A 21,876-nucleotide genomic window follows, 5' to 3' on the forward strand; every position below is an offset into this window, starting at 1 on the left:
TCTCCATATCGTCCCGGCTGTTGATACTTCTAGGCTTGAGACGGCGGTACCAATAGAAGGCATGCCCATGAAGGGTGCCAATGAATGACCGAACCATCAAGGCTTTATTGCCAGAGATCATGCCCAAGTGAGACTTGAAATAGATCAGATATTGAGTAGGGGAGCCTTTCTCGTCGAACGGTGTGAGGTTGATCAGGTTAAACTTCGCCGGATACGGGATCGAATCCCACTCTTTCGGGTAAGGACACGGAATGCCGGTCTTCTTTACCTCTCGAGCAGACATTAGAGCGTTAATTTTTCTCACAAGGTCTTTCATCTTCTCGTCCTCATCTGTATCATGTTTTGGAAGATTTTCGAGAGGAACAGTGTGGTCACCCCCGGCATTGTTATCTTTGGTGGACCACCCCCAGTGTTGTTATTTGTAGGGGATGCATTTGAACCACCCCTAGTATTTTTGGAGGGTGCATCAGCTATAATGATTTCGTCCACTTTTGGATCGCTGTCAACTGTAGCATTCTGGGTGCGGCAGCTGGATTCACCAAGTTGATTGGATAGAGCCTGTATCTGTCGGTCATGCTCTTCCTTCATCAGTATCATAGCTATTTCCAATTCGAAATTGAAGTTCTCTTTTTTCTTAGCCAATGCACCCTTGATGATCTTGGTCATTTTTTCAGCGTAGATCATGAACGCTTCATGAGACTGTCCTATGCTGGACACCGTATTGTCAGAAGCTATGGCAGAGTTCACAATTGATGCTTCATCATCTGAGGATAATCCGCTATTCATCCTCTGATATGTAGGCATATAAAATTGCTTATAGGTCCCCTAGCATAGCTCAGCACAAACCGACGAACCAACGAGGCGACGAGATCAACGAATCGCACGGAAGCGACGGAATGCATCCATACGCGTTCGGAATCAAGCCAAGTGTTAAGGAATCAACGAGTCATCCAACCGAGAACAGACTCGGACGAATCACGATCGAATCAAGATCAGTTTCGGACTCCCCGAGGTGGCCGACAGTGGCCCGAGGTGGCCGACAGTGGCCCGAGGTGGCCGACAATTCCCTTTTTGCAGCCACTGTCCTGAGAGCCTATAAATAGGCCTAGAGATGTTCATTTTCGGAGGTCGAACTTTCAAGAGCCGAAACTCTGCCGGATTGAAGAGTGAACTCGGAGCTTGAAGACCAGAAGACTTGCACATTCAGATCTGATCCTCGGCGACCATCCACGTCAGAAAAGGCAGGATCTCGAGAGGAAGAAAGAACAGATCTGAGATCTACACGAGACTACACTCCGGATCTAAGCTTGGTCTTAGATCCCGAGATCTGAGCGATTATTCCCTTGGTGGACTAATCCCTCCCGGCTATTATTCCCTTCGTAGAATAATACCCGTATAATCGTGTAAGATCCGACCGGATCTAAATCGCGCGGTGGTCCACGGATTAACCCCGGTGTCGGCAAAGAACCCACCAAAGCGAGAGACCGCAAAACAGGATCTCGCGATTCGTTCGGCAAATAAGGAAAGTTGTAATTTTTTTTCGGTGGTCCACGGATTAACCCCGGCGCAGGCAAAGAACCCACCAAAGCGAGCGACCGCAAAACAGGAGCTCGTGATTTGTTCACAGAGGAGAGTTGTAATTTTTCTTTATTTTCTTTGATTTAGTTGTAACCGGATCTATAAAAGACCGGATCTTTGTAACCCAAGATGACAATCATATCAATGAAAAAGAAAACAGTTTTCCACGCGAACAATCTGGCGACCACAGTGGGAGCCGACGATCTCGCCAACGAGATCGATGCGTCGCAGCCGCGGATTGCAATCCCGGTCGTGGAGGAGGTCGAGTACGAGTTCGACCAAGCCAAGTTCGAGGAGTACGTGTCCTCGTCCGGCTCTATCTCCCCCCGCAAGTCCAAGAAGTTCTCCTCCGGGAGAAAAGCTCGTTGGTTTGAAGCTGCTCGGGAAGCCCACGAAGCTCTCAACCCAACTGACGCCGAAGTTGCGTCAAATGAAGTTCCACCGACCTCCAATCAGGTCAACCCAACTCCCGCCAACGCCTCTACTGTTCAGGGCGTTGTGACTCTCTCAAAGAGAGCCCGCCAGAGGCGTCGTCAACGCCTTGCGCGGCAATTCGCTAAGGCGATGGAGTCTATGGACGGACTCCGCTACAACGCGGAGTTGAAGAACAGAAGAGGCAAACAGCCTCAACCATCAATGAACGGCGACTCTTCCAAGCCGCCAAAGAACGAATGGGTCCGCGCCAAACGGAACCGTTCGACGCTCGAGGAGCGCATTCGCAAGCGCCGCGCGATGTCAGCGCAGGCACGGGCTCAAGCTCAGGAAGCCCGTAGAAAGCTGCAAAAGGAGGTGGAGAAGAAGCCACCACCAACACGCCAAGTCTGGAAGCCTAAGTCTGAAGTGGCGACTCAGGCCAAAAAGCAACCAGTGCAGCCTTCTAAGGAAGGTCAAACTCCGGCGAGTCAACCAAAGTCGCCGTTAATCCCAATAACTTCTCCGGGGACCGAGGCGCTCCATAATTGATTTCTTCTTGCGGGATGACTCTGCATGATCTCCCGGAGAAGTTATTGGGATTAACGGCGACTTTGGTTGACTCGCCGGAGTTTGACCTTCCTTAGAAGGCTGCACTGGTTGCTTTTTGGCCTGAGTCGCCACTTCAGACTTAGGCTTCCAGACTTGGCGAGTTGGTGGTGGCTTCTTCTCCACCTCCTTTTGCAGCTTTCTACGGGCTTCCTGAGCTTGAGCCCGTGCCTGCGCTGACATCGCGCGGCGCTTGCGAATGCGCTCCTCGAGTGTCGAACGGTTCCGTTTGACGCGGACCCATTCTTCCTTTGGCAACTTGGAAGAGTCGCCGTTCATTGGTGGTTGAGGCTGTTTGCCTCTTCTGTTCTTCAACTCCGCGTTGTAGCGGAATCCGTCCATAGACTCCATCGCCTTAGCGAGTTGCCGCGCAAGGCGTTGACGACGCCTCTGGCGGGCTCTCTTTGAGAGAGATACGCCAAAACCAAGGCCTAGGCGCTTCCAACGAAGAAGAAGGGTGATTGAAGACGGAGAATTTCCGAGGGTCACCACCAATATGACCAGCAAAGGGACATCGGCACGGGATGATTTCGAGTCAATTCTGAAAGCCTCCCGGCCTAGAACCCGTCTGCAGTCCGGAACCATCGAGCGAGCAACCTATGGTAGGATTCGGACAAGACGCCCTTCAGAAGATGAAGAATCTGATGCCGGCTCCGCGGTGGCATCAGATAATACAGTATCCAGCGAGGGACAACCCCGCGAGGCCCTGATGATAAGTGCGGAACAGATGGCCAAGATGCTTGAAGACGCTTTGGCTAAGCAGAAAGAAAGTTTCAAGTTTGAAATGGAGATGGCCATGCAGCAGATGAGAGAAATGCATGACCAACAAATCCAAGCATTGGCGAACCAACAAGGCGATCAGAATCATCGTAACCCGGTTAATCTAGAAGATGAGGATACAAATGCTCGTAATACCAATGATCCTCCCGTCAACGCAGGGGGTGGTAATGAGAATGCTGGCGAAAACACCGACGAAAACCTGAAGATCAAGAACCTCGAGAGCAAAATCAACACATTGATCTCCGCTCAAGAGACGAAGAAAACAGGCATTCCTTGCCCATACCCAAGAGAATGGGAATCGATCCCATATCCGGCGAAGTTTAATCTAATTAACTTCACGCCGTTTAATGGGATGGGTTCACCTACCCAGCATTTGATTTACTTCAAATCGCACTTGGGGGTGATCTCTGGTAATGAGCCTCTGATGGTGCGGTCATTCGTCGGCACTCTTCGCGGAGCCGCCTTCGATTGGTATCTCGGCCTTGGCCGAGCCACCTTGAGGTGGCTCGGCCACCGAGCCACCTCAAGGTGGCTCGGCTAAGGCCGAGCCACCTTGGGGTGGCTCGGCTTTGGCCGGAGCCCCCGCGGGCGGTGTTTTCCGATTTTTCGAGTTGTGTCCGTTTTCCGGTTTTGTCCGTGATTCGGTTGATTGAGACTCTGATTGGTTGATCTGATTTGGCAGTAAGTCGGATTCCTGATTTGGCAGTAAATCCGCTTCTGAGTTCGAGTCCGAAACTGATCTTGATTCGATCGTGATTCGTCCGAGTCTATTCTCGGTTGGATGACTCGTTGATTCCTTAACTCGTTAGCTTGATTCTGCACGCGGGTGGATTCATTCCGTTGTTCGCGTGCGATTTGTCGATCTCGTCGCCTCGTTGGTTCATCGGTTTGTGCCGAGCTGAGCTAAGGGACCTATAAGCAATTTTATATGCCTACAGAAACGTGCTAAGATAGCAGAGAAATCATCAAAACATTTTAACAAGTTTGAATCCTGCACCAACTTCAAGGGTAATAAAGGCAAGTAAGGGCAGTCCTCCTGATTGAAACCTAAAGAGACTTTCGCAATTGAGGTCCATAATCCCAACAACTAGAAAAGGGAATAAAGGAAGAATGTTTAGCGTGATTACTCATTCAAAGATGAACATACAGTGGGTATCTTTCATATCCTCAATAAGGGTAACCAACTAAAGCTTCCTGAAGCCAGACGCCCTGAGGTAATTGGAAAGATTGATGATCCCAACTACTTTCTTTATCACAAAATATTAGGGAACCCGATGAAGAACTGCTACATCCTTAAGGATAAAATACAAACCTTTATGAAGTCAGGAATCCTTAGGCTCAAGGCTGAGCCAAAGAAAGTCACTACTAATATGGTGACTCTCCAATTCGGCTCTATGCCGGAAATTCAAGCCTAAGACAGTGTTGTTCTCATTCCTACTACAAGGATGGAAGTGGTCAATCATGACCAACAAAACCGACAAAGCCAAGGCTTAGTCCCACTTACTATAGTAAGAGGAGAAATAATGTGGGTACATCCTGACCTTCTTCAAGATAAACATTGGACTTTTTCGAAGTCCAAGACAAAGAGCAAGCGCAAGATGAAGTCTTGCAATATCATCTCTACAATCGTTAGAGAAGAATCTTTATGAGTCTCTTCACTCACAAATTCAGAGGAAGAGAAAATTATCATGGTGGGGACAAGGTCTGACTGAGATTATTTGAAGAATTATAATTAGCCAATACCCTCCAAGCAACCCGAGCCGATCAAGCAAAAAGGGGCTTGACTCAACAGGGTGTTGTAGCACCCCTTAAACAATTCAAAATCCCCATTCTGATATGATATTATGGCCCAATTAGCTAATATCTTGGCTCATATAATCTTATTCGAATTTTTACATTTGTCTAAAGAAATGAGGAAGGTTTTGAATGAAGCTTTAAATGACAGTCAGGCGTTCCTCACCCACATGGTCGAGCCTCCTCGGGATGAAGAACATAAGCAGTGCAATCAGTGCCAAATGCAGACGCCTTGTATTACCTTCAGTTCATCAAAGACTGTCATCACAACCGAATCCTTTACTATATTAGATATGTAGGGTCGGCAAAGGTTGAGAGGATTCATATCGATCCAGGCTCTGTGTTGAGCATAATTCCGTGGAGACTCTTGACCTTTTTGGGCATTCCCCTTCACAAGCTCCGAAAGACTACCACCACCATATTCAGCTTCAACTCCAGCAGTAACCAATCCCTTAGGAAGATCCGACTTAAATGTCAAATTGGTAATTTAAAGACAAAAGTGGCTTGTTATATCATTGATGTTTCAATACCAGTATCACTTTATTTATGTCTCCCTTCTTAGTGTTCTAACTATGAAATTTTTTTCTAAGAAAGAGAATGAGGGGCTCAAGAGAATCGCCGAAGCCACACTTTCATTGCACTGTTCTCACTATGAATTAAATATATTAATTTGACATTTGCATGCTTGGATTTGTACTTACAATTATTTTTTAAAAAGGATTTGTGCAAAACGGTGAGGGCAGAGATATGAGGAATTGATCTAGTTTTCGATGATTAAGGCTAGTAGGCTTAGGTTACAAATTGTAAGAAGAACCGCTCTTTTCAATATCGCAAGACATTGATGGGATCAATATTGAGGAATAGGAATATATGTAACTCAATAGTAAAGTTTCTCTTCTCGTTTATTATATTTATGTTCTCTTTTGGTCTCGATGTGCAATAAATCGATATTTCGATGTCCATTCCAATGCTTCTTCATATAAAAGTAATCATGCCATATAAATTTCTTATACTTGGGTTGGTACTCATTTCCTTTTTTCACTTAATAATTAGGTCACGTTTGGCAAGATGGTTAACGTGAGGGGTTAAGGAACTAACCCCTTCTTAAACTGCCAAACACAACAAATCTATATAAGAATTAAGTGAGTTAACCCCTCCATATTTGCCAAACATAAAAAATATAGAAGGGTTAAAATTAAACCTTAGAGGGGTGTTAAAATGAGTTAACCTCAAATGAGGGCGTTTACTAATACTCCTATTTAGATAGAATAAGAGTTTAACCTTTTCTAATTATAAAGAAAATAGTCAAAATCATTGTTATTCCCATAACACTAAAACTGATAATAAAGGCTAAAATAAAACTTATTTAACGGACGTTAATAATCTAGTCATTCAGATTATCAATGGCTAAGTATATTAATCCTTCTCTTTAACCCCTCTTCATTAACCCTTTGCCAAACGGGGCCTTAGGGTATTAATGATCTGCTTCTTTATGAAATTCAATTGTTTAACAAGTCATGTTATCCAAAATTCTAATTATAAGAAAACTTTTTTCTATATATGAATGAAAAATACATTTTAATTGAATTATTTCATCCAATATTCTAATTATAACAATACTTTCATCTATACATTTTAAATTTATGTTAAATAAAATATATTATAATATTATTAAATATTAACTATATATTTAAAATATATTTTAACTAAGTGTATTTATTATAGTAAAAATGGACACATTTAATGCATTTTCATGAAGGAACGGAAAGTTTATCTCCCTCTACATCTATCTCAATGATTTTTAATTAAAGAAATCTCTCTTTTAATTACACTAATTGGAAATATAATTGTAAAGGCGAGGAGCTTGGAATTTCAAAAAAAAAGTGCTTGGAATTTGATAGATGAAATTGTACATAGATATAGAGGAGAGCTTTTATTCTTTATGGATTACTTTATCTCTTCCAATTAATGACAAATTATCAAGAATCCATGACAGAGATATTATTCCCTATAAATTTACCTTCATTTATACACATTCTTATAGTATAAATAACTAGAGCGAACCCTTTAAGAACTTTAAAAAGATGGTAGGAAGACCTAAATAAATAACATATATTGCAAAAAATCTATAGACTTACAAAATCTTCATAAACACCCAAGAGATGTCAAGACTATGCAGATTTTATTAAAAAGACTTCCAAACCTAATAAACTATTAAAAAAAAACAAGAACCAACTTATTTGGTACAAAACCCAAAAATGCTACAAAAAGCTATGAATTTTTACAGAAACGTACCTAAATTATTAAAACATCAGAATTTGCAAAATTTAAAGAATAAACTGAATTTCCAATTTAAACAATAAACAATAAATTGCTAGAACAAAGTAAACCTTTAATTTTAAATAATAAACCCTAAAAGTTGCAAAAAGAGCCTCGAAATTTCACATTTTTAGATATTCAGAACATAAAATAAATATGACCAAGTTCAACGCAGAAGCACCATATACTAGTCATACTCCCTATAAAAGTATGAGTTTAGGTTTTCCATAGTCAATATTATCCTTCACTATTTTAAATACTTTATTTAAATCTTAATTTATCCTAAACATAATTATGTCTTATACTAATCCTTCATGAACTAGGTATAGCTCAACAATAAAAAAAAAATAAGATTAATAAAATACATAAAACATTATTTTGAATATTTTATTTTAATCTTAACCTATCCTAATACTAATTATATCTTATACTAATCTCACATTAACTGCCTATAGCTCAACAATTTAAAATAATAAGATTAAGAAATCATACGTAGCTAACATATTACAATCCATAAAATATTAAAAAAATATTTAAAATATCAAAATTACACAAAATACCCTCAAAAATTTAAAATTACACAAAACATCCTGATTTTTTAAAACTTAAAACAACAAACATGAAAGCTAAAGATTAACAATAGCCCTCAAAGAATTAAAATTTTCATTTAGCACCATCAAGATTACCCGTCACTATTTTAAATATTTCATCTAAATATTAATATATCCTAATCTTACTTATGTCTTATACTAATCCCGCATCAACCAGCTATAGCTCAAGAATTTAAAAAAATAAGATTAATAAAATACTTGAAACACTATTTTGAATATTTCATTTAAATATTAATATATTCAAATAATAATTACAATCTATACTAATCCAAGTAAACTACCTACAGCCCAACAATTTAAAATAATAAGATTAAGAATTCATACGCAGTTAACATATTATAATACATGAAGTATTACAAAAAAACCTAAAAATCTCAAAAATTGCACAAAATACCCTCAAAAGTTTAACTTACACAAAATACTCTGATTTTCTAAAACTTAAAATAAAAAATATGAAAGCTAGAAATTAACAATTGCTCCCGAAGAATTAAAAATTTGCAACATACACCCTCAACATTTTCAAAAAATTGTAGAAATAATCTCAAAAGTTTAAATTATAAAAAAAGCACCATTAATTTCTAAAACTTTAAAACTTACAAATAACATAGATGGATTTAAGTAATTACTATCACGCACTTGAAAATTTAAGATTTGTAAAAAATAACCTCAAAGTTACAGAAATTGTAAAAACTCCCTCAAAAACTAAAAAACGCAAAAAAACCCTAAAATTTTAAAATGCATAGCCAATACACATCAATCTAAAATTATAAGCAAACCATTAAAAATTTTTATAAAAAATAACCAAAATTTTTAATAATTGTAAAAATCACCCTTAAAATTTTAGAGTTGCAAGAAATATGAAACATGAAAATTTATAAGCACCCAATTTAAAATTTAAAATTTTTAAAAAGCACTATCAAAGTTTTTAAATTACAAAACACACTCTCAAAAGTTCAAAATCACAAAAAAGACTAAAAATTCTAAACTTGGCAAAGAAAAGAGCAATTTTTTTATATTCTTTTATTAAATTATATAAACTTAACTTTTAATTTAAATTTTACTATCCCTTTTCAAAATCTAAAAATATTCTAAGTTGATACTTGTGAAAAATCACAATAATAATAGATTAAAAACATCCAGTTAAAAATTAAAATTTTTAAAAATATATAACAGATTAAAAATTAATGTCACTGTATAAATTAAAGGAACTGCAAATGATTTTACTAATAACATTAATTGATAGAGGACTAAATTACAAAAATTAATAAAAGGCTATAATATAATAGCTTAACATTAATATATTATAATATATAAGCATTGATCTCTGATGTTAATAATATTTATGTGGTAAAAAATATAAGGAATTATGTATGAAGAAACTATCAGAAAGTTCAGAGGTATCCTTCAAAAGAATCAAATTATCTTCATTAAAATGGAGAAGTGAAGGAATAAACCCGAAATTCGGAAACATTTTTGAATTACTTGAATCTACATAGGCAAAATACATATTCATCAAAGAAGCACTGACTGAGTTCCTCTTAAAGAACATATTAAACAACTTTATCCCAATCAAAGAAGCATTCTCCATGAAAGATACAAGAATTATTACTAAGTATTTATAAATTTTCATAATTTATTCTTTAAATATTAAAGGAATCATAAATTTAATATAAAATTGTATATAAATAAATTTGCAATAGAAACTAAAGTGAAACCATTGATCAACTATGTTGCAAGATATAATAAGCTAGATAAAAGGAGGGGCATCACTATAATGGACAAAAGGTATACATATGATACTTATTTACAATAGCATAAATAAAAAAAATTAAAATCGATCTTTTTCTTTTTCCTATACAGTTGCATGACTCTACATATAATTTTATTTGGGGATATGACTATCAATGAAAGATCAATTCTTGAAGACATGATTAAAGATAACTATGTAATAACACTATCAAATTTTGAGATCTTTAAATATGTAGGTAACATATTTCATTACTAAAATTCTTATTAAAGGTCATTAACATAAAATCCAGCTTATATCTATCTCTAATTTATAGGGGAGATATGTATGTCATCATAAATTGCATCAACAATATATATCAACCCAAAGATACAAGATACTGAAGAAATACGAAAGTGGTAAGTAAACCAAGTAAACATCCATATAACACAATAAAAAATATTACATTTTAAAGCTAATATGCAGAGGTCTGTAGGCATCAAAAATTACCTATAAATTATCGTACACAGTTCGAGATGAAGAGAAGGCGATAAAAGTTATCATTTGAGTCAAAGAGGATCATCCAATGCCAATGACTGACTAAGGAATGTACAAAAAATATAGAACGACGAAAACAAGAGGACATAATATAATTTTCGAGACAAAGAAGTTGTCTCGGAAACTATAAGATAGCACATAGTTTCTGAGACAAGGAATTTGTCTCGGAAGCTATGAGGCAACACATAGTTTCTGAGACACGAAAACTGTCTTGGAAACTATGTGACAGGGTCACGTTGTTTTGTGATGGTTTTTTCGAGATTTGAGCAATCCACGTGGCTTCATAACTGCTGGGTATCATCCATAAACATGGCGAGGCAGTTACAAACTAAAAAATCGCACATAACTACAGAAATCATGGTATTTAACAAAATAGGTGACAGTTACAAAACTACCTAGGAGGCTGGGACAATACACTATTTCTGAGACACGGAATTTGTCTCGGAAACAAGGGTTGTCAGTTCAGATTTGTTTCAACTTTCTATCTTCAGTAACGGCTCCTAAAAGCTATAAATACTTCCCTAGCACCCATATGCATGAGGACTAAGGAAATTCTAGGGAGGGACTTGAGCTTTTTGGCGAATTTTGAGCAAGAGAGAGAGAGAGAGAGAGAGTCTTCATTGTTTTCAAGCATCCTCAAGAGCCTTTGACGTTTCCTCGAGATCTAAGCTTTGACTTGGTCTTGAGAAGAGTGTTTTATCTCACCTTATTAAGATATCTACTTCTGTCCTTGTTTCTAAAATGAAACATCGACTCCAAGTCTTCTTCGGATCAATCTAGATCTGTGATTCGGTCGTCCACGGGCTAACGCATCCCTAACATAGGTCCACATAAGCAGCGAACGATAAACGTTCCTGCGTGTGTTTCTAGAGAGCACTCTTAATCTTGTTTTATTGTAAAGAGAAGTTTTACAAAGCATAAAGTTCACTCTTTTATTTTCATTGTAATCGATAAACGTTTGTAATGGATTCTGTAATAAAATTTGTTCCCGATGCAAACAAGGTCATTCAGAAAAAGCTGCCAAGATAAAAATATCTCCATTAATGTTCTTTATATATAACACAAATTTAAATTACTAATATATGTAATCATCACAACATTCGAATGATGTATGATCTTAAAAAACATACTCTAAAATTCACATAATAAACCTAAAAGTAGCTTGCCAATATACAAACATGCTATTACACCTATAATGCAAAAATAATTGCAATTTATAATAGAGTTGAGTCGTGGTTCTACACTTGTAAAGGCTGCAATAAAAAGGAGCATAGATATGTTAATAAGATTGTCTAAATTATAAATACCATAGAATCACATATGACGTAGTATGAAGATTAAGTAATATCTCTTCTTCATGAAATAAATATATCAAAATTAAATATTAACATTATTATCTAAGGCAAATTGACAATAAGAAATACAGTTATTTAGCTCAGGTCCTTGTGAAAAAACGACATGGACAGAGCAAACTTAACATTGTTTGATATAACAAAAGTTCTTATTGGATGCACAACAGAAGAATTTATTGTAAAAAAAATAGGAGGTAACTACTAAAACTTATTTAAGTAATAAATTAGGAAAACAAAAATTTCATATATATGAACTAAACATTTATTCTCATTGAAATAAAATAATAATTAAATTTTGAAGGAATAAAAGATAAAGATACTACTCTAGAATTACCCAGGGAAAAGATAAATGTGTAAAAGATTGATTTTGACTCAATAAAAAATAAAACAAAAGGAATAAACCATTTTTTTCTAAATATTTTATAGAATAGTTTATTTTTTGAGTAAAATTAAGAATCTTTAAAATGGATTTTCATGAACTTTCTTTTTATAAATTTTATATGCTTTTGTGGATGTTTTTATCATATAAAAGTACTAGTTTGCACCCCGTGCAAAGTACGACCCCCTATTTTTTAAGCACTGCATTTTAAACTTGCATCCCTCTAAGTTTTAATACATTTGATTTAATTATTATATGCTTAAAATTAGAAATCATATTTACTCCTCTATGCTTAAAGAATGATTTAATTTTTAATATATTTAATTTAAAAATCATATATACTCCTCTATACTTAAAGAAATATCCAAGTTTTAATATATTTGATTTGCTTTACTATTTATATATTGTATCATAAATAGTAACTTCAAGTATGAAGGAGCAGAATCGATTTACTGCTTATGCTATATTAAAATACTATAGCATGGGTAGTACCTTGCGCGGTTTACTGTTCATGCTACAGTATTTACTGTTCGTGTTACAGTATTTACTGTTCGTGTTACAGTATTTACTGTAGAACGATAAATTCTTTGGATTCTCCTTTAAGTATAGAGGAGTTGATACGAAAGTATACTAGAGTTAGTATTAATCTTTAGTTTATGGTTTTTTATGAAGTCTATCAATGATTAAGACCAAATTTCATATTCTCTTTAGTTTCGTTCTAGCGCACTTTTAATCAAATATCTTGGCTTATTGACTTTAATTATTCATCTTCTTTTTATAACACTATTTTTTAAGTACTTTTCACTTTCACAATACTATATTTTCTCAAGTTAAGCTTAGTTTCATGTCGGTCCAAATAACAGGAAAATTCAAATTGGCTTTCGATTACATTTACTTCCTATCAATTCAATTATCAACATTTAAATTTAAATTCGTTGTAGCCCATTCAAACTAACATTAAATAAAATAAATAATCACAATAAAAAAGTTTCGACACATGAACGAGGAAAAACTATCAAAGCGAAAACGAGAAACAAATTTTAGCAAGAAAATAAATCAAGAATACTTAATCATGGATATTTAATCACTAACCAAGTTCACGTGACCAACCTTACCGGTGGGGCCCACTCCCACTTAAATAGAGTGCGTCTCTAACGGCTATTTCCTTCCTTCATCACCGCTTCCATTTGAAAACAAAATCGTCTTTATTCCGATCCTCTCTCATCAGAGAAAAAACTCAAAAAAAACTTTTCCCGACCCCCTCTCTTGTCCTTCAATTAATCTCCTGTCCAAAATCTCTCTCCTCCTAGATCGGTATCATCTCTAAACCCCCCACCCCTTCTCTTCTCCCTCTAGGGTTTAGGGTTTTGACCTTAATTTCTTTTCCTCTTTAATTCTAGGGTTTCCGTTGCAGAATCGATGGATATCTCCAAGGGTACCGACGATTACATTAAAGAATCGATCGAGCAGTCATTAGGCCTCCCCGTATCATCCAGAACCCTGGAACTGAAGCTTCTCGCTTCCGAGGACGACCGCCATCGCCTCCAAGATCAGATATTTCTCTTGCATGATCGCCTCAAGGAGTCCCAGAAGCGCGTCGATCAATATAGGGTATGTGAAAAACTACCCTTTGTGCGTAATTTTTTTTATTTCCGCTGTAGATTTCTATATGGTTTTGGGTTGACTGTTGGTTGGTGGATTAGGCGGAGGCGAGCATGAACGCGCAGGGGTTGAGGAAGTGCGTGGAGGAGAAGGAGGAGATTGCTGGGGTGTACGAGAAGCTGGAGGTCCATTGTGCGAAGCTCGAGAAGGAGTGCATGCTTTACGAGAGGGATTTCGAGAGGATTATGGAGTCGTGTGATGAGTTGGGGAAGGAGAATGAGGAGCTTAGGGAGAGACTGCAGGATGAGTCCTCGGTAAGTATTGTTGTTCTTCATCATTCCTAAGGTTTCTTGAATTTGGGTAGTAAGTATGGGACACTGCTGACATTAATCATCTGATTGCACACTTTTTTAAAAAGAAATTGTGGTGTTGTTTGCACTTAAATTATCCAAGTTTAGACAATTTTAACTCGTGATTGATACCCTGAAGTATTTACCCCGTTAACTTATGGCTAACATGTCAGAAGTGCCCTCCTTTCTTGCAGTTTACCGGTTCCTTTGGTTAGATACAGGGTTTTTGCTGAAATCTGAAGGCTTTTCTTAAAATTTAGGATTTATACTGGAAATTAGTGGTTTTGTTTAATTTAGAGCTCAGCGGAAAGTTTGACTCATTTATCTTTGGTAAAGTAAAGAATTGGTTTGCTTCTTTTAATTTTCGGCGGGGTTCGTTCTGGGTTAATTCAATGAGTTTAGTGTTGAAAAAACTAGAAGAAGAAAGAGATGGAGGGGATTTCTTTTCATTTCGGGGGTAAAACCATCAAAAAAAAAATTATTCCATGGCATGTTTTAAAAGAATATGGTAACTATGAATAAACAGGGGCATTAAAATTCTGTTCGGGGGTGGAACTTGGGTATAACTTTAGGGTATCAAAAGTTTAAAAAAATCATACAATAATAAGCTTTAGGGTATTTGTGTGCAAATAACCCTTACCTGTGTAAGTTTTTATCCTGCTGATAGTGCAAGAGTAATCTTCTTGAATTTGAAGCTAGTTGCGGACATGAGAATTATGTCGAGTCTTTTAGTTCTTGAGGAACAATAATAAGAAAGCTCGCCCCTAAAACAGCCTGTTAGAAGGAGTGAAACCAAATCTATATAAACCCACATCAAGCTACTTATATAATAAATTAGGAACCTTAATACCACAACAATTCTGCAGACCCGCTTCTGGACAGGCTGGCTTTAGATGAGTCTAGACCTGATTGAACACTGCAGGGTCATCAGTTTGGCTTTGTACTAGCAGCGCTCTCTAGCAAACAATACAATGCTGACATCACTGCCTACTGCATGATTAGGGCTAGGTCTAACACCATTTTGTTAGACCCCGAAAGCTAAGTGTGAGAGGGTAGAAATCTAATTCTATAAATCCATATCAAACTTTTGATGTCATCAATGTGGTTTCCTAGCATAATCTGGATAGCTAGCTATATATGTTGGTCGCAGTTTCCCCTTTTGGTGCTGTCAGAGATCTTCTGTTGCTTCGGATGTCATTTTAGATGATTGCATTTTGTTAGCTTTCTTGTCCAGGTTTTTTAGGGGACATCACTTTGTTTTGGATGTAAGGTCATTTTGCTAAGTGTGAGAGGAAGGGAATTTAAATATCTATGAACCAATATCAAATTATTGATGTCATCATGTGAGACTTAATTGGCAAGCTAAGAAAATTACCTATGTGGGCAGGCTGCAATTGATTAAAACAGTTTTATTTGATGTGCAAGCATACCGGTCTAGTAACTTTGTACAACCAAAATCAGTCTTCAACAGTACAAGCGTACTGGTCTAGTAACTTTGTACAAACAAAATCAGTCTTCAAGAGTTGATGAAATTTGTAGAAGGTTTTTATTTGGGAAGTTCACATGAAACCAATACAGTCTCTCTGGTAGCTTGGGATGTTTTCTGCAATGATAAGAAGCATGGTGGTTTGGGGGTTCATTCCTCAGTCTATTGGAGTCTTGCAACAGCTTGTAAAATGTTGTGGGCAATTCATTTGAGGAAAGAATTATTTAAATGGATCCATGGTAATTACTTAAGAATATATGATATTTGGGTTGTTCAGGGCCTATCATGATATTATTCCGGCAAGGCAGAGTGTTCAGTGTTATAATACTATATGAGATGACTGATAAAATGCGACAATGGAGTTCAGGGGGAAAATTCATCATATCCAGGTCCTATCATGATATTATTCTTGCAAGGCAGAGCGTTCAGTGGTATAATACTTTATGGGTAAGTTTAACATACCAATACACTATTTTATACTAGGTTAATTGCTCAGGAAAGATTGCTGGCACAAGAAAGATTTTGTAAAATAGGATATTGCGAGATAATTCCTGTCATAGCATTGTCTAATGCGTCGAACATCGATAACATCTGTGTTCTTTGATTGTGTTTTCTCGGCTGAAGAGTGGAATCACATTATGTGTTGGATTGGATTCAGGATGAGGAGTTGTAGGTGGAATTTATTGTTTCCCTCATTTACTCAAAAGGATGCCCAGGAAGAACTACGCTGCTTGTCAGAAGGTTGAATTTATCTGCCTTTGCTATGGAGTTTGGCTGGAGAGGAATGTTAGGCTTCAAACAAATAGAGTTTCTACTCTAGAGATGGTCATCAAGAGAATCAAGTTTTCAGTGCTTACAGTTTTGTACAGGAATGCTATTCCCCCTAAGTTATGGAATGAGTAGAGGGCAATGTTTTAAATGTCGGATGTCGGGTTCATGTCGGATGGCTGAAATCCATGTCGGGTAGCGGAAATCGGGGATATATCGGGGGACATTGACTAAATATTAGATTTCTATATCGGGTAGTACGCATATGTATAATATCGTGTCCTAAATGTAATCTAAGTATTCATAAATTCAATATAAGCATACTTTATAGATTCTATAGACTAAACATATAAAAAAGTAAATAATATATGGATTTAGGTTCATAAATTCTTTCTATCGGGTTCATAAGAAACCCTTAAACATGAGAACAGGTCAAAAGAGTTTGAGTATTTATCACTAAACCCAAACCCCATAACAAAATACAGATCTTAAAAAAAGTACCATATCGGTCGATTTTTCAAAGCTAAAAAATAGGCCGATATGACCCTGATATTTTCGATTTGACCCTGAAAACCGACATACGAGTTGAAAACGTCTATGTCGTGTCGGTCAAGCTCTCAAACCGATATGTCGACCGACATGTCGGACATGTCGGGCGACATTTAAAACCTTGGTAGAGGTATTATGATGAGTGAGAGTTTTATTGATCTTGTCTAGCAAATGGCATTTACTTAGTTATAGATTGAGTTATATTGATCAATTTATAAAGAGATCCTAACATAATCTTGAATAGCTAACTACATATGTTGTTTGAGTTTCCTCTTTTTGTTCCTAATTAGTGATTTACTGTTACTACGGATGTTATTGCAATTGTTCTATATGATTAAATTTTGTTAGCTTTCTTGTCCAGGTTTTTAGGCAGCGTCACTTTGTTTGTGGATGTATGGTTATTTTGCTAGATTTCACCATTGTTTATAATAGAGAAAAACTAGAAAGAGGGAGGTTATCCTACCATCGTTTTGATAGGATTTTAATATCTTCATCCATTTTTATTCTCTTTCTCTGACTAATTTCTTCTTCATTCTGTACATATATCATACTCCCTTTAAAAGATAATATATGAAGTATTGCAAAAAACCCAAAAAGTTTCATAAATTACACAAAATACCCTTAAAAGTTTAAAATTACATGAAACATCCTGACATTTCAAGACTTAAAACAAAAATCATGAACTCTAGAAATTAACAACAACCTCCAAAGAATTTAAAATTTGCAATTAACACCTCAACTTTTCAAAAATTATAAAAATGTCTTCAAAAGTTTAAATAATAAAAAAGCATCCTAAAATTTTAAAATTTTAAAATTTTAGAACTTGCAAACAATAAAGATGAATTTAAGGGATTACCATCAGAAACATAAAAATTTAAAATTAAAAAAATAACCTCAAAGTTATAAAAATTACAGAAAACTCCTTCAAAAATTTTAATCACAAAAAATGAAATTTTAAAACTTATAACCAGTACATATCAAATCTGAGAATTATTAGTAGACTGCTAAAAATTTAAATTTTACAATAAACAACCTAAAGTTTCAATAATTACAAAATACACCCTCAAAATTTCAGAGTTGTAATAAATATCCTGACATTTAAAAACTTACCATCAACACATGAAACATGTAAATTACAAGTACCCAACTTAGAATTTAAAATTTAAAAAAAACACTTAAAGTTTTTAAAATTTGCAAAACACACCCTTAAAAATTCAAAATCATGAAAAGACTAAAATTTCAAATCTAAGCAAGGAAAAGAGTAGTTGTTTGATATTCTTTTATTAAGATATATAAATTTAACTTCCAATTTAAGATTTACTATTCTTTTTCAACATCTAAAAGAAGTCTAATTTTATTGAAAAAGATAAAGGTGTAGAAGGATTAATGTTAGCTCAATAAAAAATAAAATAAGAAGGAATGAAAGACACTGTTTTCTGAATATTTATAGAATAGTTTATTTGTTTGAGTAAATTAGGGATCTTTAGAAAGGATATTCATGAACTTTTTTTAGTATTTTATATGTTTATGTGGATGCTTTCATCATATAAAAGTGTACTAGAGTTAGCATTAATCTTAAGTTTATGATTTTTTAAAGTCTATAAATGATTAAGAACAAACTTCATATTCTTTTTTATGTTGTTTTAGCCTACTTTTAACCAATCATCTTGTCTTATTAGCTTTAATTATTTATCTTTTTTTATAACGCTATTTTTAAGTGTTTTTCACTTTCACGACACTATATTTTCTCAGGTCAAGATTGGTTTCATGTCTGTCCAAATAACATGATAATTCAAATTGACTTCAGATTAGATTTGTTTTCTATCAATTTAATTATCAACATGAAAATTTAAATTGGATGTAGCTCATTTAAACGAACATTAAAGAAAATAAATAATCACAATGCTAAAATTTAGAGATATAAATGAGCAAAAACCATCAAAATAGAACCGAGAAACAACATTTAGTAAGAAAATAAATCAAATATACTAAATCATATTATTTAACCAAGTGTATTGCACGTGTATAAAATCTAGTATGATGTATATGCTCCAGTTTGATGTGGAGTGTTAGAGAATATACAAAACAGAACGTCTTTATGTGCAGAAGTGTGTCATTATCATATTATAAAGAGTGATTAGATCCTAGGTTGTGTATCTCATTCATGTTCTTCAAATTCTTCTATCACTAACACAGGAAAGGGAGTCTCTTTGGTGCATTTAAAATAAGTACCATCATGTTAGCCATATTTAATAAATTTGGATTGAGGAATATATGCAGCATTTTAAAGGTGAAGTTTTGCTTCACATTGTCAATTGTGCTGTTAGAGATTACTATTGTCTGTTGTAAATACTTTTTAAAATAATAATTCTCAAAAAAAGAAAACATATATGATCTATTGATCTATGATTCCGTCGTGTCAGCATTTCAGGATTCCATACTATGATTCTGACAAATGATTCATTTTTATGGTTATCATGGTTTATTTTGGAACAAGATAATTATAATCTGCATCAAGTTATATCAGACGACTTTTACCGAAGTCCAAAATCCAAATATTGTGCTTTAATTTTCTCTTCATGTTCAATATTTCCAAATATATTTTCTCAATATATTTCCTGGAATGATTTTTTGGGGTCATGTCTACTTGTGTCGTTAGACTTGTATCTGATTTTCTATGTACACAACTAACACAAATAAACATGCTGCATATTGAAATAAACATATGTTTACATACTGTTGTGTGTGTATATATATCAACCATTATTTTAAATGAAAACTGGATCATCGGATTTATAGAATATGAACAAACTTTTGTTTGTTCAAACAATAAATCCCGTTATTTTTTGTAAATGGGTAACTGGTCATTGGAACACCATAAAGGAGGCATAATGATGAAAAGTTAGGAATGTGAGTGATTGTATGTAGTAGGATAGCGCTGGGGAACAAGGTGAGGACTATGTCGGCCAACATTTTCTTTGTCGATTGTTTTCATAATTTTTGCACTTTAACCGCTGGATAATTTTTCAGTTAGCCCGTTGCCTGCTTATTATGTTTATCTGAGTATTGCCAACTTCTGTTTCTGGAGCTGTGGCCTTGCTTGCGTCTTTCATTTGTCAAATTTCTGTTATATGCATATCTGAAGCTATTACTGTAACTTCTATAAGGTGTGGTATTGCTTTGCAATTCGTTCAACAAAATAGGAATTTCATAAGCCCTTGACAGATTTTTCCCATTTTTTCTGTTACTGTGTTCTTGGTCAGAATTACTAGTTTCTGTTTTTTTTTACTGCATTCTTCTTTTTTTCCCATCTGATTAAACCTTGAGCATCTTTCTACTGCAAACTCTTCAGATCACAGTATTAGCTGCTGAAGTTGAATCCTTACGGAAGGACAAAGAACACCTGAGAATTAACCTTCTACGAGCTGAAGAGGAGGTAGGAAAACACTTAACACTCTTTTCTTTTTCCTTGATCCAGTTATTGTAATCTCATTCCTTAAAATATTTTCCTTATCAAGGTAAAGGTATTGTTCGAAGAGAATAGATTGCTGGATGAAGAGAATAAGAGACTCACGAGGCAGTTACATAGAGAACGACGTGTCCAGGGATCCGAAAGCAGACCCTCATCCTGCAAACCCTCAGCAGGTGCTTCTGCTAAGGTGAGTAACCATCCACAAGAACTATTGGTTAATTGCATATGCAACCCCCCAGGTTTAGCTTCACATATTCTTTATTTGCATATACACCCCATGGCAACGGTTACAATGCTGGTTTTCTTTAACTCCCATAAGAATCATGTGTGGATTTTGTTGAGAGGCCTTAACCTGCCATGTGATCCTGACAGAAGTTTAATGCATATGCATCCCCTATACTATAACGGTCTAGCCACACTGTTCTATTTTATTTGCACATACTCCCCATAGTCACTGTGACAATGCTAATTTTTCATTCTCATGTGAGAACGTTCTTGAGAGATGTCTAGCTCTTACGACCAAATGATCCTTAAAGATGGTTGAAGACTAACAGAAAAGTAACGACATCACTGTAGCTAGGTGGTGATATTGGGATGATAGGTAACTACGCCCCTTATAATGCAGGGCGGTGTATCTGCAACTAACCCAAATTTACAATTAACTACGATCAAAAGAAAACTTGTTTTAAGTCGATATTTCAATTAACAATTACTGTTTTCATCTGTCTTTCGTTTTTGAGATATTAGCTTCAAGCAATGATCATTTTTTCGCCACATATTCAGGGTAAGCGAAAGTCAAGCTTGAAAGAAGGAAGCCCAACAGGGAAGGTGATTGATTTTGACGGCTCTGAGTCACCGAGACCGCCTCTGTCACCGCTGCATCAGAATTCTCATGATTCTAGCAAAATGCATAAGAAGTAGTTCTTTGTCGCGTGCTGATGCCTCCTAGTCATCAGAAGGTCCTTTGCTGATACACCAAAAGCTTCTAACTTGTCTCTATCTGATATCTTTAGCAAATTCAAAAAGCGTTTTCCCAAGGATTCTTAGAATTTTTGTGCTCAGCTGTTCAAACTGATATCATTTTCTTGTTGATGTTGTATTTATAGAAACTGATGGAAATGAGTATGGGCATCTCTCTTCTTGGGAGCCTTGTTTTGTGAAGTAACACATGTCAATTGTTAATATTGTTTTGTCTATGTATACAAGCAAAAGCAAGAACTGAACAGTGGCGCTCGCTTCATATCCCTGCATGTATCAGTTCATAAAATTAGCTCTGAATTCAGAATCTGCTTAAAAGTTCACAGAACTAACTTTAAACTGGAAATATATGAGTTTCAGACGCTTGATGAGTTTTGTAAGTTTCAGGCGCTAAAGTGGAAGTTGAGGTGTCTATGTGACAGAGAAAGATGTCTTTAATTTTTTTGTTTAGCTGTATTTTTTTGGTGAGAGCTCGAGTTGCATATGGAGCATATTCCTTTATTTCCCTATGTTCTCAGATGCAGAGAGGAACAGGTTTTGTGTAGACTCCGCAT

At 35.7% G+C, this 21,876-nt stretch overlaps 1 protein-coding gene across 2 annotated transcripts; it reads left to right on the forward strand.

The window, feature by feature from the left end:
• LOC109824733 (cytospin-A-like) lies at window positions 13,309-21,513 on the forward strand. 2 transcript variants are annotated; one of them, XM_020391378.1, is made up of 6 exons: window positions 13,309-13,431; window positions 13,518-13,728; window positions 13,821-14,033; window positions 20,225-20,308; window positions 20,391-20,531; window positions 21,128-21,513. In XM_020391378.1, exons 2-6 carry the CDS (start codon window positions 13,537-13,539, stop codon window positions 21,263-21,265), a joined length of 768 nt encoding a protein of 255 aa, XP_020246967.1. In that variant the 5' UTR covers window positions 13,309-13,431; window positions 13,518-13,536; the 3' UTR covers window positions 21,266-21,513. The 2 variants fall into 2 exon arrangements, with proteins under 2 accessions (XP_020246967.1, XP_020246968.1); XM_020391379.1 differs by having other exon boundaries at window positions 13,310-13,431; window positions 13,532-13,728.

The sequence above is a fragment of the Asparagus officinalis genome, chromosome 9 (assembly GCF_001876935.1).
Source record: "Asparagus officinalis chromosome 9, Aspof.V1, whole genome shotgun sequence".
Lineage (NCBI taxonomy): Eukaryota > Viridiplantae > Streptophyta > Magnoliopsida > Asparagales > Asparagaceae > Asparagus > Asparagus officinalis.